The sequence below is a fragment of the Pogona vitticeps genome, chromosome 12 (assembly GCF_051106095.1).
Source record: "Pogona vitticeps strain Pit_001003342236 chromosome 12, PviZW2.1, whole genome shotgun sequence".
Taxonomy (NCBI): domain Eukaryota; kingdom Metazoa; phylum Chordata; class Lepidosauria; order Squamata; family Agamidae; genus Pogona; species Pogona vitticeps.
In genome coordinates this window covers 19,804,752-19,821,506 of record NC_135794.1, presented here as the reverse complement: position 1 = coordinate 19,821,506, position 16,755 = coordinate 19,804,752, and the positions used below count along the sequence as shown (strand labels likewise).

General features: G+C 43.6%; 1 protein-coding gene across 10 annotated transcripts in view; it reads right to left on the bottom strand.

The window, feature by feature from the left end:
- Positions 1 to 4,967: 4,967 nt before the first annotated feature.
- Positions 4,968 to 16,755, bottom strand: part of LRRC28 (leucine rich repeat containing 28) — a 39,680-nt gene continuing 27,892 nt past the window's right edge. For all 10 annotated transcript variants that reach the window (XM_072982218.2, XM_020781760.3, XM_072982219.2 and 7 more), the window contains 4 exons: positions 15,007 to 15,109; positions 11,636 to 11,811; positions 9,408 to 9,567; positions 4,968 to 7,655 (listed from right to left, as the gene is read on the bottom strand). In XM_072982218.2, the coding sequence (XP_072838319.2) occupies positions 7,583 to 7,655; positions 9,408 to 9,567; positions 11,636 to 11,811; positions 15,007 to 15,109 (512 nt within the window). In that variant the 3' untranslated portion in view covers positions 4,968 to 7,582. The remainder of the gene's footprint in view (positions 7,656 to 9,407; positions 9,568 to 11,635; positions 11,812 to 15,006; positions 15,110 to 16,755) is intronic.

Genomic DNA, 16,755 nt, shown 5'->3' with positions numbered 1-16,755 from the left:
CCATAGAGTGCAAGTTGCTATTTAGAGACTATTTTGTCCCCACTAGGCTTTTATCCGACACCCAGTGTGCTGCAGTAGATATAAGAGTGAGGGATTAGGACTCCAGAGATCAGCATTTGAATCCCCACTTGGCCATCCAAACTCACGTGGCATGTGGAACTGGCAAAACCACGGCCTAACTATCTCACTTACCTTGAAAGTCCTCTTAGGGACGCTGTAATTCAGTTCTGACTTGATGGCACATAACTAACGAGACCTTTTTCTAGGTCTTTAGTAGGCCTAAGGAACTAAAATGCCCTTAAATGATGTTTTGTTGCTGTTGATTTGTACAGGTTGTGTAGTCTGCTCAAGATCTACCCAGATTGCAGTCATGGGGTGGGCAGACTGTGTCGAAGATCCCCCCCCCCAAAAAAAGCACCCAATACTCTTCCCATAACATGGAGGTCTTCACTATAAATATTCTGCTCACAGCACTTCGATGTTGCATTTCTAGTACGGCTTTTTATCCCAGCCCCCATTCATAAGCATTAGATAATTCAATCATCACGAAGGAGAACAATTCTGGCTTGATAACTCAGTGGGTGGTAGCACCTGGGTGAAAAAGTTACAATCCCTTTTCTGTCTCCTGGGAGAAGGGTAATCCAAGATCACATAGAGCATGTGTGGATGACTAGGTTACACACACCTTGCCACCTCGACAGCCTTGGGGAAGCTGCACGGCCCAAGAGTACCACCAGGAAGGAAGACTAGCAAACCACGTCTGAGTACTTTATACACAGAAAACCCTCGGGTTTTCCATACCCCTGGAATTCTCTTGATGGCTCCTGATTATTATTGAAGAGAACGCCACCCATCCGAAGAAAACAATGTCATCTAACTCGATCAATAAAATTGCAAACAAGAGCGCATCTTTATGCAGCAGTCTCAGAACAACTCATTCTTCCACCGCTCATACATTTTCTGCAAAAGGAAGATCTTGTATCCTCAAACCCTAACAGATTGACCCCGTCAGAGTTCCATGAGAAGCGAAATCTATGGAAATGGGGCCACTACGGGAAGGGCCGCCCCTTGGATAACAGACAGCTAACCTTTAACAGCAACATCACTCGAGAGCAGCCAGGTCTTTCCAAAAGACCACAAGGTGCGTAGCGATTCGTGTGGGAAACAACAGACAGCTATTGTGCCGTACCCGTTTTCAACATTTTAGCACTTGAAGGCCAAAACTGAAATCCTCCTTCTTGTTTTAAGACATGACACTGAGAGATAATTATCTGCTCTGGAAGTTGCAGTGCAAAACTGTGGTTTTGTATCACTTCTTAGTACTAAGTTTGGCTCTACCCAAGAACAGCAAATTCGGTTTTTGCTTTCCCTCGCTGCTGAGAAGGTGGGTAAAAAATATTGTCCCCAGGAGATGGGTCAGTTTGCAGCCTGGCTCCTGAGGTTGGGCAGGGCCATGCTTATGTGGCTCAAACGGATGACTGGAGCCAAGGAGCTATTCTTAGGCTGAACTTCTTGGCTGGCATCACCCACTGCGTCTGTGGCATGAGAGAAAGGCACAGGAGGGGAGAGGAAAGACAGAAGCTCATAGTAAAACCTTTGGAATGGTCTGCGGCTAAGGAAAGCAAACAAGTAAGAGAGCCAAGGAGCTTGTTAGGACTTCAAGAGAACGTGGAAGGCAGGAACATTGTATAACACCTTCCTTTTTTGTTCTTTCTCCTCTTGGTTATGAGTATCAGTAAACACACTGGTTTCATATTAGGCAACATCAGAAGTAGGGCAGAATCAGAGTCAAACTAGGCGTAGGGGGGAAACACATATTCTCTGTAACTAATCAACTTTGCTCTCTTACAACAGGGTTTCCTGAGAGATGTCTGCCTCAGCAACCTGACCTGTAAATTTAGTTAGTATTAGCCTTCCAGTGACTCATCCCATAGGGAATCACACTAAATGCAAGAAATGGAGGTGCTGAGAATCATATGCCATGACAAACACCTGCCTTTTACCACTTGGAGAACCTCCACTACACCAGCGCGGAAGAGATCTTCACTTTGATTGTTAAACATCTTTTTTCCATGGGCCAAAGAATGATAGAACCCTCAACTTTGACATCTACATCTTTCTTATACACACCAGTAATGGGTTGTCGAGAGGGCTACACATTCCTATGATGAGCCAACAGAAAGGAATTCTTGTCCAACCGGAGCAACTACAGGCCGATTGGTGGCAGCTATGGGGTGGGTGAATCGTAGGTTCACCAGACTGTTCAACTACCATTCACACTTCTTCATCTTTTACTCAAAACAGGTGGTCAAGGAATCTATTAGAAGACCTGTGCAGGCAGGGAGCAAAAGTCTTAAGTGGCCTGGTTGTGTAATGGTTCAATTCCCCCCCCCCAAAGTAACCTGTTGATATGTTCTCGAAGGCTTTCACGGCCAGGATCTGATGGTTGTTGTGGGTTTTTCAGGCTGTTGGGCTTGTTCTGGAGGTTTTTCTTCCTAACCTTTCGCCCGTCTCTGTGGCTGCCATCTTCAGAGTACAGAAGTCAGAACTCTTGTCTGTGTCCAGAACAAAGCCAAACAGCCCGAAAAACCCACAATGACCTGTTGATAATTTGTCTTCTCGTAACCACAACTATGGCTTGCTGAACTCTGGCACCTTAATAGAGGGACCTTAAGTTGTTACACTAGTTAGCTTGGCCCTTCCAGATCAAACTCAAGAGGCCAAGTCATGTGGGAAAGTTCCTCACTGTAATGATAGCAACATTAAATGGCCATTTGCATATCAAACATCTAGTGCTGTATCTTATGCAGCAGAGTTATTTCAGCAGTTATATTCAGTGGCTGAAGGACCGACTAATAAAATGAAGTACATGCACAGTGGGAGCCAAGCTAAGATTGTTCAAATTCATTTAGGACATACTGTCCTTTTTTAATGGCTAGTCTAAGATAATCTTAACCTCACCTCTGTAGAGCAATGGTTCCCAACCTTGGGACCACAGATGTGCCTGGACTAAAACTCCCAGAAGCCTTAACCACTAACTGTGCTGGCCAGGATTTCTGGGAGTTGTAGTCCAAGAACATCTGGAGACCCCAGGTTGGGAACTACTCTAGAGGAATCGGGAACATGTGGCCTTCTGGGTGTTGGTAAACTGCAACATCCATCAGTCCTAAGCAACATAACCTCAACATCTGGAGAGCCACACATTCCCTATTCCAGACTAAATATCATTGCTGGCCTTCTATTTACAGCAAAATGGTCTATCCATCAGCTCCTCACTCTTTGATATAACACAGGTTGGGATCCATTCTAGGTACTGAAAGGGTGCTGTTTTGTGCTACATGCGAGACACTCTCTTTAACAATTATATTTAAAGGGGGTGTGGATGCGTGGCCATATAAGGTCACCAAGCCCCTGAAGAAGGTGGGGTCAATTCTGTTGCTCAACTGAGTAAGGACCCAAGCTGCCATCCTTTGCCCACTTTTAAACCAACACGCTGGAGGAGTCTTCCACATTTGACCACAAGAGTAGACGTTGTCTAGAGGGGCGGGGTAAAAATCGAATAAATAAATAAATAAAACACTAGGGTAGAAAAACAAATCAGGCACCTAACCCGTGAGCTCTTTCCACCGCCCTGAAGCCTTAGCTTGTCTGAAGGGCAAACCCAGCTCTGGCTCCTTTGAACCCCCTTGTAAGCTGCTTACATATTTCCTTAATAGCTATTTGAACTTTCAAGGAGGCATTAAGCTAATGACTTTAATGACACAGAGGCTCTGGCTGCAGGCATTCAAACACTGCTCACACCTTCGTTTGCCTGGAAGATACCCAGGTTTTAAAGGGTTGCATCAGCTGCTGATTTAGGAGGTTCCTGAAGCTACAAAGTCTTGTTATAGGCACCTCATAGGGTTTTTTTAAAACGTCCTTACAAACTTTTAACAAACCATATCTCACCCCACCCCAATCCTGACCTACCTATATTGATTTAGGGGATAAACTCAGGATTTATAGTTTGGTGAAACCTAAAAACGGTCCAACATCAACAGAAATGGTCTTTTAAAAAACCACCGTGTGAGCTGAGATTTTAAAGGCCCACCTTCTGCAAAGAAAAGCAAAAGGCTGTTTCTTTCTGTGCTGGTTTACCTTTTTGCTGAGCTCTCCTGTAATTCAGTCCCGGAAAGCGTGCCGCCATCACCCTGTGCTGCCCCTTCCACTTAAGAGAATACGTGCTTATCATCAAAAGAAAGCAGCAACTCTCCCTGTGGCGATTCCTAGAGCCTCAGACTTTTAATTGGGCCACAGCTGCAAGCGGTGAGGAATTACCTGCATACCGGCCGAGTCAGTCTCAACCTGGAGCACCATAGAAGGCCAGAAAGTTATCTAGGACAAGACGCATTTGCATTTCTGCAGCCCGCACCAGGGCAGGGAGAGCCAGGGAGGTGTAGTGGTTAGAGCGTTGGCCCTGGGACTGGAGAGGATCCAGTTCCATTCTGCAGCGAGTCACTGGATGACCTTGGGCCAGTCTTTCTTTTGCAGAAGAAAACTGGGGGGGGGGGGGGAGGAGGAGAGCCATCCAGGTTGTTTGGAGCTCAGTAAAGGAAAGGTGAGACCTTCGAAGGGTTGATTTGGAACTCGGTTCCCCAAGTCCAAGGGGCATCATGGCCACTCAGTTGCCCAAGTGCTGGTCCAAAAACAAAATCAACAACAAAAAAAGAACTTCCATGTTTTTAGAAAGATAAAGATGAAACCAATGAACGATCAACAATTATTTCTGACACGTTCTAATGGAGAAGTCCATCATAGTTTTCTGATTTTGTTCAGGGAATCATATGTTGGGCACAATTGGGCTGAGGGCAGTTTCCCTTTCGAATAGAACCAACTTCGTGGTCCATCTCCATACATGCATGTGTACATATATGCATTTAGCAGTCACTGAACTGGATTTAAAGCACAAGGAGCAGAAACCTCCACACACAAAAGGCTTCAGTTTTTATTCTGGGGTAGGTGCACTTAAAGGGAACTGCGGCAAAAGCCAAGATTCAAATTATGACACGTTTAAAACTAGCAGCACAAATGCCCAGACAGAGGCAGGTTGCTTACATGTTGTGATCCTCTCCTGTTAACTTTCTCAACAGGAAGGAACAGCTACAGACACAGTCCCCCGTCCCCTCAACATTAGGACCCGTTTCAGGTCTTTAAAGGCCTCGAGGAGGAGGAAAAGATGATGATGATCATCTTCTGTTTCTGCTCCTAACGAGACTTTCAGGGTCTAAAGGATGTGAAATTATCTTTGGAAGTAAGACTGCTACCCCATCTTCTGTGGTGGGGTGACCTGCATTGAGGGGAAATTTATACAAAGGTCTTTTGGGATGGGGCTCAGCCATCCAAAGGAGGGTAGAAATGGTCATTAGGCTCTTAGAAGTTGCCCGTACCGACATTATAGTTTCCACCCTAACTCTCAAACAGTAAAGTACCTACCTGGAAAAGAATTCTCAGAGACCTATCCGATGAACAGCTGTTACGTGGAGCCCAGCTCCGAAGAATTCTCAACAGGATTCATTCCACAATGCAGATGGAGGCTTACAATTTTGGCTGCTCCCACATATAAAGAGCCGTTTCCCCATGTATATCAGGGTAAAGAGCTCCATTACTGGTGTGCTAGCTTCTTACATTCAAGGACTTTCTCAACAAAATATAAAGCCTTCACTCTGAAGTCTCTTTATGCAGAATTCTACCACCTCATTCTTGTTCTGAAACACCTTTTGCATTGAAAAATAGCTCTTACATTGAATACTAGAGGGCTGATTTGTTTAGTAAAGAGGATCCATGCAGACATTTGTTTCTGCACAACACATTGAAATTATCTTCCTTTTCTAGTACCATATCTGTGTGTACCTCCTACAGCCACCATTATAGATGGGCATGAACCACCAATTCATGCCAGTTCATCCACTGGTCCAACAGGTGTTCCACCATTCTGAGCTCCACCTCCTCTGGCAGCCGCCTGCTCAGAGGCAGCTCCCAGAGGAGACAGGGCAGAGAAGCCAGGGTACTGTCTTTGAGCAGGTGATCACTGGAGCAGGCATGGCTTGGAACCACAGAACGTATGTTGGAATGATGGACAAACTGACACAAACAATTGGTTTGTGCCCATCTCTAACCACCACCATCACCACATCTAGGAAGGCATGGAAGTGTTTCTCATCCTACATGCCACTGTAATAGTATACAGTATTGACATTTCAACTGGCTAACTCAACAAGAAAGAAAGAAAGAAAGAAAGAAAGAAAGAAAGAAAGAAAGAAAGAAAGAAAGAAAGAAAGAAAGAAAGAAAGAAAGAAAGAAAGAAAGAAAGAAAGAAAGAGAGAGAGACAGAGGAAGGAAGGAAGGAAGGAAGGAAGGAAGGAAGGAAATTTGTGTCAAAACTTGAAACCCTTCTTTAAGTGTAAACAAGTTATTTGTAAAATACCTAAGTTAGGTTGTACTTTTATTTTCTTTCAAAAAAGGGAGTTAAGTCAGTAAGTTGCAGGCTGCCTCTGCAGTTTGGACTTCCTGCTGGCTTTTGTGCTCATAACTGCAATTAAAGATTCCAAGAAACAACCCTCAGAGCTGTCATGTTTGTGAAGTCCTTGTTGGGCACTAAAATGCTACCACAGCCTTTTAAATGAAAGACCTACAAAAAGTAAGTTTGTCCTTTCTCCCTTTTGTGGCCTCCCTGCTCCCCCCGGACTGAAGCTATATCCAGGTAACCATGACATTTTGCATCTTACAAGAAGTACTATCAATAATGAACTTTTTCATTTTTGAAAACCCTTATTTGCCTTTGCAGCAATACAGGATGTCAGCCCAAAAATAATTCACCAGTAAGTCAGACATCCATTTTCTGTGGCTTCTTGCAGTGCTTCCAGCAACTGAAGGCTTCAACTTCACAGAGAAGGTAAATTTCAAAGGTTGTCTACCTACCGAATTTTGCAGGCAAACTTCAGAAAATAGTCTTTAGAAAGAACGTTATTCCAAAAGTAGATTTGTAATTGTCACTAATGTCAAAATATCAGTTGGGGATGAAGAATACATTTTATCCTGAATGGAAAATTGTGGAAAGAGGGATCTCACTGTCACCTTAAATGGCTGTTTTTAAAAAGTTCACAGAATGCAGCCAAATAAGGAAACAGAAAGGAAATTACAAGTTTTGCAAATGTCTTATTAAAAACACGAGTTTATATTGTCCAAATGAGTGAAACAGCTTTGAACAAAATATGAATGTGACTAGAATTGTACATGCAAGACACAAGAGCGTCCTGGAGGTTCATTTGCTTGCATGTTTTGTTTGGTTCACATTCTGCCTAGGGAGGAATAGAAAGGTGTTGACATTTTCCCGAAGCTTGAGCATCAACCGCTTCCAAGAGAGTTCCTTCTTTTGATCCAAATTTGATAGGGGCACAGGATTCAAGCGGTTCTCCATGTTCCGAGCTGGGCACTCCTCCTGCTGCTTTGGCACACACACGCTCACAGTATTCCAGCGCCATCAGGAGACACTGTTTAATGCAGCTTTAAACTGGCACAGCTCCTGAACAGCTTTAAGTATTTATCAACTCAATAGGTCAAACGTCTGCAGACACTGGGTGGAGCAGCAGTATGCCACAAAACTAACAGCTGTCCTCCTGGAATTGGGGGGGGGGGAAGCAGAGGGAGAAAAACCACGGGAGAGAAAGAGACAGCAGTTGTCAGTTCAAGATGAAAACATTGGCCCTTATCCACAATACACAACTTTTCTGGATAGTTAAAAAGTAAACAAAACAGGAGGGGAGTTTAAGCCATGGTAAACTAAGTATACAAAATATTTGAGTTCTCAAAATAGCAAGAGGTTTCCTCCTCTCTCTCTCTGTATGTATCTATTAGCTATGCATGTATTAGACTACCAAAGGTTTCACAGGTATGAAAGAAACACCTGGAGAGCTTCTTGGTCCCCTCAGTTGGGGAGGGGATGACAGTTTCCCCACCATCACTGATGAACTCATCCACTGAGTTCCCCATCCACTGAGGAATTTAGTAATCTTTTTATTTGTATCAATACTGCACGGACTGCAGACATACACCGTTCTAAAATCCATTTTAAAATTGAAGCACTGTTTAGTGACAGTGAGAAAAACATAGGAGTGGAAGACAGTGGCTCTCTAGAGCAGTGGCTCCAACCCTGGTGTCCCCAGACATTCTTGGACTGCCATTCCCAGAAATCTTGGCCAGCACAGCTGGTGGGGAAGGCTTCTGGGAGTTGGGAACCACTGATCTAAAATTCTGTGACTTTTTATACATCTGAACAATAAAGGTGCATATTTCTGAGCATCCATGAGCTTAAAAACAAATACAATAAGTGGGTCTACTCCTTTTTCACACAAGGATCAAAGTCTTACTGTGCAAAGGGCTTCAGTTCCATCTTCTTTCCAGCTCAGAAGCCACTCAGCCTTAACAGAATTAAAATTGGGAATCTCTGTCCCCAGGATTCAGATCTGACTGGTGGAGCTATGATTTCCATATTTTCTAAATCCTCTGTGATCACCAATCAATGCGGGCTATTTTGAGTCTGGAAAAGGGCAACACATCGCTTCTCATAGGCCAACATAACATACTAAAGCTCTTCAGAGACTGATAGTATCTTTTGATTTTCAAAAATATTGGCATCTAAGACAGAATGACACTTTTTTTGGGGACTTATATACCGCCCCATAGCGCTACAAGCACTCTCCGGGCAGTTTACAATTTTAATTATAAAGGCTACACATTGCCCCCAGCAAGCTGGGTACTCATTTTACCGACCTCGGAAGGATGGAAGGCTGAGTCAACCTTGAGCCGGCTGCCTGGGATTTGAACCCCAGGTCGTGAGCACAGTTTTAGCTGCAATACAACGTTTTAACCACTGCGCCACGAGGCTCTTGGATTTGAAAACGAGAAGCCTATAAAAGCTGGATGCCAGGAAAATCTGAACCCTGCCTGCCATCACCCTCTTCCTTCCCTGTGCATCTACATTTTAATATTTTGTCTTGCTCTTAAATGGGGGTGGGCGGGGCAAGAATGAATGCATTTCCAGTTTACTCTGCCGTTTCCTTTCTTAAATAATGACTAAACAAGTCCATAAAAGTGAAATATACGTATATGGCAAGAAATGTGTCTGTACATTTAGCTATGGTAGACTAGTACGAAAACATTTTCTAGTGTGTGTTCTTAGGGAGGGGGGGTTATGCAGCCAGCCGAAGCAACACAGACCTTTTAATCTTGAAGAATAAAGTGAAAGATATTCTCTTGTTTTGTTCTGTTTTGACATCAATAGAATGGCTGCCCCAGGCAGGCGCCTTTCTCTCTCACTTAAGCCCCTGTGAAAGGTCTGAAAGCCCCGAGGTTGTTTTCTCAGTAATTACCCCTGGTGCAATCCTGCCATCGGTGTCTCCCTCAAGGGAAAGAGCTTTGGGTAGACGATAGTAAACATGGGCTGGCTACAGCGGTGACAATGTCCCAGAGGGCAATGCAGCAATTCCAAGAGACTTCTGGGTAATGAAATGGGAGTCAGGAACTTCACACCTGGAGAAGAAAATACACAGAAATCATGCCTTCAGCAAAATATATTCAACATTCTTCTCGGTCGTCAGCGACACAGGATGCATGTCAGAGCTCTGTTCATGCTTGGCAAAAAAAGAGAGAAAGAAAACAGGGAAATCAGGAAACGGATGGGCACCAAGGGAAACGACTGGTTTACCTAGCTCTGTAAGGCAGGGGCGACTGGGAATCGCTCCCCAAACTTTCAGCCAGGATTCTTGCCCAGCTCCACATGGGACCAAATCTGCCTCCTCTTGTGTCAAGCACATGCTCTTCTACCAATTTATAAAGGTTCTGATGGTAATCTGGGATGAACTATAGCAAAACAGAAAGCACGGGAAATAGCTTTGCTCAGGGTTTTCAGACTTTTATTTCATCGCATCTGAAGGGCCAGCTCACATTCATCTCAGTTGTCCTCGCCGTGCTCTGCTCAGCGCACAAGGCCATGAACTCCCGAGGACTCTGAGCTAGCTGCATATCGGAGTGTCTGTCAGAAACCGAGGCCCCATGTGGCAGCGCGATGCAAGACACAGACAAGCCATGGGCCAGTTTTCAACAAAAAGCCTGAATTGGGGCAGAACTAAAGCAGCTCAGCTGTCACGTTGCACCGCCATGGCCGACGGGCTGCAGGCGCCTCTTCTGCCTCATGCTCCGCGAGCCTGCCAGCCTTGGCACTGGCTGCTGGAAAAGGGGCTGCATTGTTGGACTGATGCGCTCGCTCCTTCTTGCCTGGGGAACAGTATTATTTCTGCTGCTCCATTCCATTAGAAGGCAGTTGCTTCTTCTGCTCTGGACTGTGAAAAGGCTGCAGCCTTTTCTGCACCACATCTAAGAAAAGGCTCCTAAATGCTTTGTACCTCTCAACGGTAATTCGTGCCTGTCTTTGGGGGCTTGGAGTAAATGGGTATGGGAGGCCATTTGGCTGGAGTTGAAACTGCACAGCTACATGCTCCGGCTACCAGACTGGCAACTGTGCCGTTGCCATAAGCTTCTATTCTTTCATACAATCTGATTGGCTTCACTCACAAGCATCCCAGATCTTCCTAACTACTGGAGCTAGTGACCTGCTGAGAGTCTGCAGAGGAGAACACCTCAACGGCCACGTTCCGTGAACTCCGGCTGGGCCACTGTGAGTCAGAGCCCACCTGGTATTTTCAACAGGGCTTATGCTTGTACACAGAGGTACTGGATACCTCCTTGCACAAGCTTCACAAAAGCCTCTGTCCTTGTGCAACAGAATATTGTGCCCATGGAAGAGGGCCAGAAGGTTCTGACCTGGGTCTCTTTATCCCATCCTCGATTTCTTTTTTTCCCAGGGGGTTCTGAAACTTCACCATTTAGTTAAATAAGAGACAGCCTATTTTGTCCCCCTGCTTCCCACCTGTACCCGTTATTTACCTTCCCTTTTTTCACCCATTAGCTTTCAAAAACCAGCTGTTCAAATTACAATTTCTCTCTCCCACTTGTCCTAATTTATCTCTTTCCCATGAAGTTTGGGTCAGGACATTTATTTATTTTTAAATGTTCTCCTCCCTTTCTTTTCCTTGGCATACCTACTTAAGACTGTGAAGGAACAAGCAAAGATTGCACACACACCCCAATGCAATGGTTTCTTTATAGTCAGGGAGCAGAAGCCTTTCAGCGAGGCTTCATTGAAGAAATGTTGGTGCCTGATACAAAGGGATAGTAAATGGTCACCCGTGCCCAACGCTGAACTTTTTTTTTTATCTCAAAGGCCAAATAATCTCGCCAATGCTTCTTCTCCACTGTTAACAATAAAAACGGCAAATTCTTAATAATTTTCTGTCCTTTCATGACATCTAAAATCAGCTGCATGGAGCAACCACCTCATAGCCAAATGATGGGACCAGGTCTGCCTCCAGAGGTTACTGGACTATCAACCCCATCAGCCCCAGCCAGCATAGCCAATGGTGTGAGATAAGAGGAATTATAGTTCAACAACATCAGGGAAGCTCCCGTTCTCTGCTTTATAAAGGCATGACATTAAGGCGATGGATAAAACTTAAGAACCACAAGACTATAGTTCAGCTACCTTTTAAAAACCTGCTGTACGTGCAATGCAGGGTCCGCATGGCCATCTCTTGCAAGGGAAGCACATGGTCCAGCTCCGTTCCTATTGACTTCACCTCTGCTGGGAGGAAAATTGTCAAGTGCCCCGATGAAAAGGAAAGAAGCTTCACCTCCGATTTGAGGACAGGGGAACCACAGCTAGAGAGATATTTGGAGGAGGAGAAAAGTATATTTAAAAGAACAGGAATATCACATAATAGCAGCATTCAATCCACCTAAATAATGTGCCTGTCCGTTTTGTTGTAGCATGTTTTGCTAGCATAAGGACTCGGTTATAAAGAGAAAGTTTAGGTCTGCTTTCCCGCCTGAGATGCTAGAGTTTTCTGTTTGTGCAAACAACTATGTGTGTTCAGAACCACACACAAGGTTCTTTATAGTTAGGGCAGAAGCCTTCCAGGGATGCTTCGTTCAAGAAATGTTGGTGTCCGAGACAAAGGAATACTACATCCCGCCCCACCCCGATGCACAGTATCCAGTGCTGCCCCTTTTTCTCTCCAAGGCAAAAAAAAAGAGCTGTACATGAACACCACCTTTTCCAAGCAGAAGACAATATTCTTTTAGTGAATATTACTAATCTTTGAGGGAGGGAGGGAGGGAACTGTGCATGTTTGGTTTTTTTGTGTTGTGTTTGTTGTGGTTGTTTAGTCATTAAGTCGTGTCTGGCTCTTCGTGACCCCATGGACCACAGCACGCCAGGCCCTCCTGTCTTCCACTGCCTCCCGGAGTTGGGTCAAATTCATGTTGGTGGCTTCGTAGACACTGTCCAACCATCTCGTCCTCTGTTGTCCCCTTCTCCTTCTGCCTTCACACTTTCCCAACATCAGGGTCTTTTCCAGGGAGGGAGTGTGTTGTGGAGTGAGTTATTTTATACATTATACTACACTGGAATCTGCTGGGTGCCAATTCAGAAAGGAATCACATTGCTTGAAAAACAACTTTCTTTGATACAATGCTTACGGAAATGTGCTGATTGCATCTATAGTCTGCATTTTTAGAAGCGCAGTTTAAAAACATCTTATCCACATTCTTAAAAATATAAGACACCATATGGCTCTGCCTTGCCAAATTCTAAGCAATCGGCGTAACTCGGAATCTACTGATGCAACAGGATTTCAAGGGGCCTGTCTATCCCAGAGTTTGTCCCTGAAATCGATAAGTGAGCACAAGTGTCTCACTGGATAGCCTCTCTTTCCTAAATAACTGTGCCTTCCTTTCCTCTTCCTAAAGAGCTTTCCTTAAGTGAGGGTGTCCTGGGTTGCAAAAGAAAGGGAGCCTTGGAATCAGAAATGTCTGGCAAAACACCTCAGGAAAGAGAAGCTTTCTGGAGTTAAAAGAACCACTCTCAGTTTTTAGGTTCCTCAGATGCTGGAAAACTGCCCGCCAGTCCTTCAAGGATTAAGAAACAGAACAAGGGTTTGTAACTTTGTCTTCAGATATTTTTTTGGACTACGACTCTCATGACTGGCTCTGCTGGCTAGGACTCAAGGAAGTTGTAGTCCAACCCCTGGATTACTGCAACTCTAGAAACAAGCCACTGTGTCTGTGTTGACACAACAATTAGATTTTTCAGTGTGACAATCCCACAGAGTTTATCAGCTTTCATTAGCCTCTAGACAAGTCAGACAGTTGCACACAGATGAAGATGGCACGAACACTATCCAACTCTAGGGCTGCAAATGATTTAAGGAGAAGTGGCAATGTACATAAAGAAACTGATTTAAAGAGATCATAGTCAACGTAAAGGGGACAGAATCTGTGCAGGAAATTGGGAACAATGAGCTCAACTGGGGATTTTTCTGAAGTCTGATGTACTCTGCAGAGTAGTTATGGAAGATGGGTCCCAAATGAAAAGAATGACGTGGCAGATCAGGAGAGAAGGGAAGCTGAGCTCTGGCTCCAGATTTCCAGAAGGAAATTTTTAGGCCAGCTCAGATCGCTGCTCAGTCACAAGGCTCACAAGTCAGCCCTTGGCATGCCTTTTTTCTTTGGCAGGAATAAATGGGTATAAATTGCCCTTGGGCTTCAGGACAAAGCATGAAACATCTACACTAGAAAGATCAGCATTTCTGAAAGGGTGGTCTGGGGCCCTCTAGTATACCAAGAACAGGAGTCCCCTGTGCAACCGCAGAACAAACACAAGTTCTCTGTAAGTTCAATCCTACAGAAAAGGACGAAAGGGTCATCAAGTTAGCAAAGGCAGGGAAAGGAAGAGCCAATGCTCGTGAAAGATCTGTGTAATTTGCTACAACTAATTGATGAGGCGCTGAGGTCAACTGGAGTGGGTGGGAGACAGTGCCATCTGCTCTTGGTGTCAAAACTGCTAGTTACTGCTCTGATAGAGACAAAGGAAAGCAAACACACTGCTTATTTCAGCTTTCCTATTTCCACTAGAAGAACAATGAAGATCTTTTAGCGCCATCAGCTCAGAGAAATTGCAATGTTTCAGAGAAAATCGTATAAATTCACCGTTTGCATATCCACAACAACATTGTTCCAAAGAGACTGTGAAATTCACTTCCGCACTTTCTTCTTCTGCACCTCCACCTCTTTTAATAGATGTAAGCTTTCCTTGTCAAACTTAGGAAGACTGTACAGTATCCACAGATCTATATATATAACCACCTGATAGAGGGCTAGCTAGACCTACAGGGATTATACCTGCAATTGCCATTTTCTTTAATGTTTGTGCTTTCAAGTTTTGCCAACCATGCCTAAAGCACATAGAGAGATGTTTTTCAAAGTATGAATTAATCTAAATTAAACAAAGACATGCTATTCTGTTTGCTAAGGGAATAGGTTTTTGCCACAAAATTACTGTCTAAATATGAAAAGCAAGTAAACAAGATTCAGCACACTATTCCACAGAGCTTGAACAGTGTAGCAAAAATACACTTCAGAAGATAAAGTTGGTTGATGTGGTACTTGAAGGCATATAATATAGTATTTTAAAAAACCCTACAGCAGATATGTACATAAAAACACAATGATAGAATATTATAATAAAACAGATAAAAATCTGCTTTACTAGTAATTTTTTTTAAAATTCTGTTGCAACCAAGTTTCAGGTTGAGCATTTGGCACCTGAAATGTTCTAAAACATCAAGAAATGGCAGCTAGTAACAGGCTTAGCACAAGAACTATTTGATATTCAGAAAATTAATGCAGGAGATTTAGCACAATTGGAAGGAGCTGGCAGTCAAAGTAATCTCTTCAAAGTAATGTGATGAATAAAAATCATCTAAAAGAAAGTTTTACTTGAATGAGACAGACTTGTGTTTTTTGGAATGCATTAGAGGATAAGAGAGTACATGGCAATTTAACTCATATACTTACCCACTACAACCAATGACTTTATTATAAAGGTACGAGGGAAGCCCTTTGAGGTGAACATTGTTATCCACATAAACATACTGCAGTTCTCGGGAACGACCTAAATCTGTATTGAAGAGACAAAAAAGAGAGAGAGGGAGGGAGGGAGGAAGAAAGACAGCAATGAAGCTTTTAACATTAGCATCAGATGTATTTGAAATAACTTTTTTCTTAAAAAAGGAAAACCACTAGACTTCATAGGAAGGAACACTCATATCAGCAATGGTGATTGACTAATATCCTGTGATTAGTGAAACAGATGAAAGCTGTCAAAAAAGAGAAATAAAAATGGAATAAGACAGGGAGGGAGGGGTTATGCAAGTGTTTTCCACTTTGCATACAATGGACTAGAGTGAATAGATGATTCTCTGATTTGCTGCCATCCTAAGTTATTTTCAGTGCTGGTCTTTTTTGTTTTTTAATTAAAAGGGTTAAGGCAAGGGTGGGTGCGAATAGAAACCCTTTCCCTGAATTATATGGAACGGGACTGTGTCAATGACCTATGCCTATATAACATGCAACCTTGATTACTGCTATATGTCGTAGGCTGGAATAATATTATTGAAATATCTGAAGGAGCTTTCCAGAGGCCTGCCCCACGGAGTGGAGAAGCATGTGTAATACATACATATGAAAACCATGCATTTGTCGTCTAGTGCTTGCTATCTTCCCTTCTGAACTTCTCAAAAAGAAAAAAAGGCTAAGTGAAGCCAAAACCACAAAAGGTTGTCTAAATGATTAGTAGCTGCTGGTCTAAGTGGCTCTCACCACTCTCTGATGCCATTAAGTTTCAAGCATCTTATCATGTAATAAACATTGCAAAATGCTTTTTGCTGAACACATTCCTCCTGGACTTTGTAGAGTAAGGAAGCTCTCCTCCATCTGATGCTACAAAGATAGTTTTCATAGGGCTTTTTAAAAGTCCTGTAATTTGTTTAAAACCTTTTCCACTTCCAGAGTAGGAGATCAAAGTCTTTCTGCTAGAACTGACCAAATGGTATGAGTCCTGAACAAACCCCCAATTCAAGTTTTTTTCCGCCCTTTTTTAACCTCAAGGCACTGACATATGCATTCCACATGGCTGAAGATGGAACAAAAGGGCTTATGTGCCTGTACTGACGTTCTTCAATCCTATTGTGAAAGCAGGCAGATAGGCAAGCTACACAATCTAGGACAATAAATCTCTCTGTTTATCACATTTTGGGATGCTAGGCCTACTTTATTAATATTAAATGCATGTAAAGCCTGAATAAAGGGGCAATGCAAAAAGGTATTTACTGTAATATACTGTAACCAACACAGCACTCAAGATACGATATTGCGTAACAGGCTGAACCTCTTGCCGCCACGTAGGTACCTGCCTATCTGTAGCACCTCCAGCCTATCCTTTGCCAGAATAGCCTCAAAACAATCCTGGTCAGAGAACTCCCCAAAATCTCCAACTCAGCTCTGAAGCTGAGTCAGACTGCCATAAAACTGAGAGGATGGCTTTCATGAAGCTTCATCCAAGGGGGAAAGCTAGTTGCTCATCACACTCCTCTGAGGGATACATGGCAATTGCTAGGCTGAATAGAAGTCTTGTGCCTCAGTGTGATCCACCCACTCCCTTGCTAAAAGTTCCTACAAAAATTGTTAGGAAGATCTTCGAATATCAGTCAAAGCCTCCACAAACATAACAGACTCTCCTTGGTGTCAGAAAAGACAGTGTCAGGT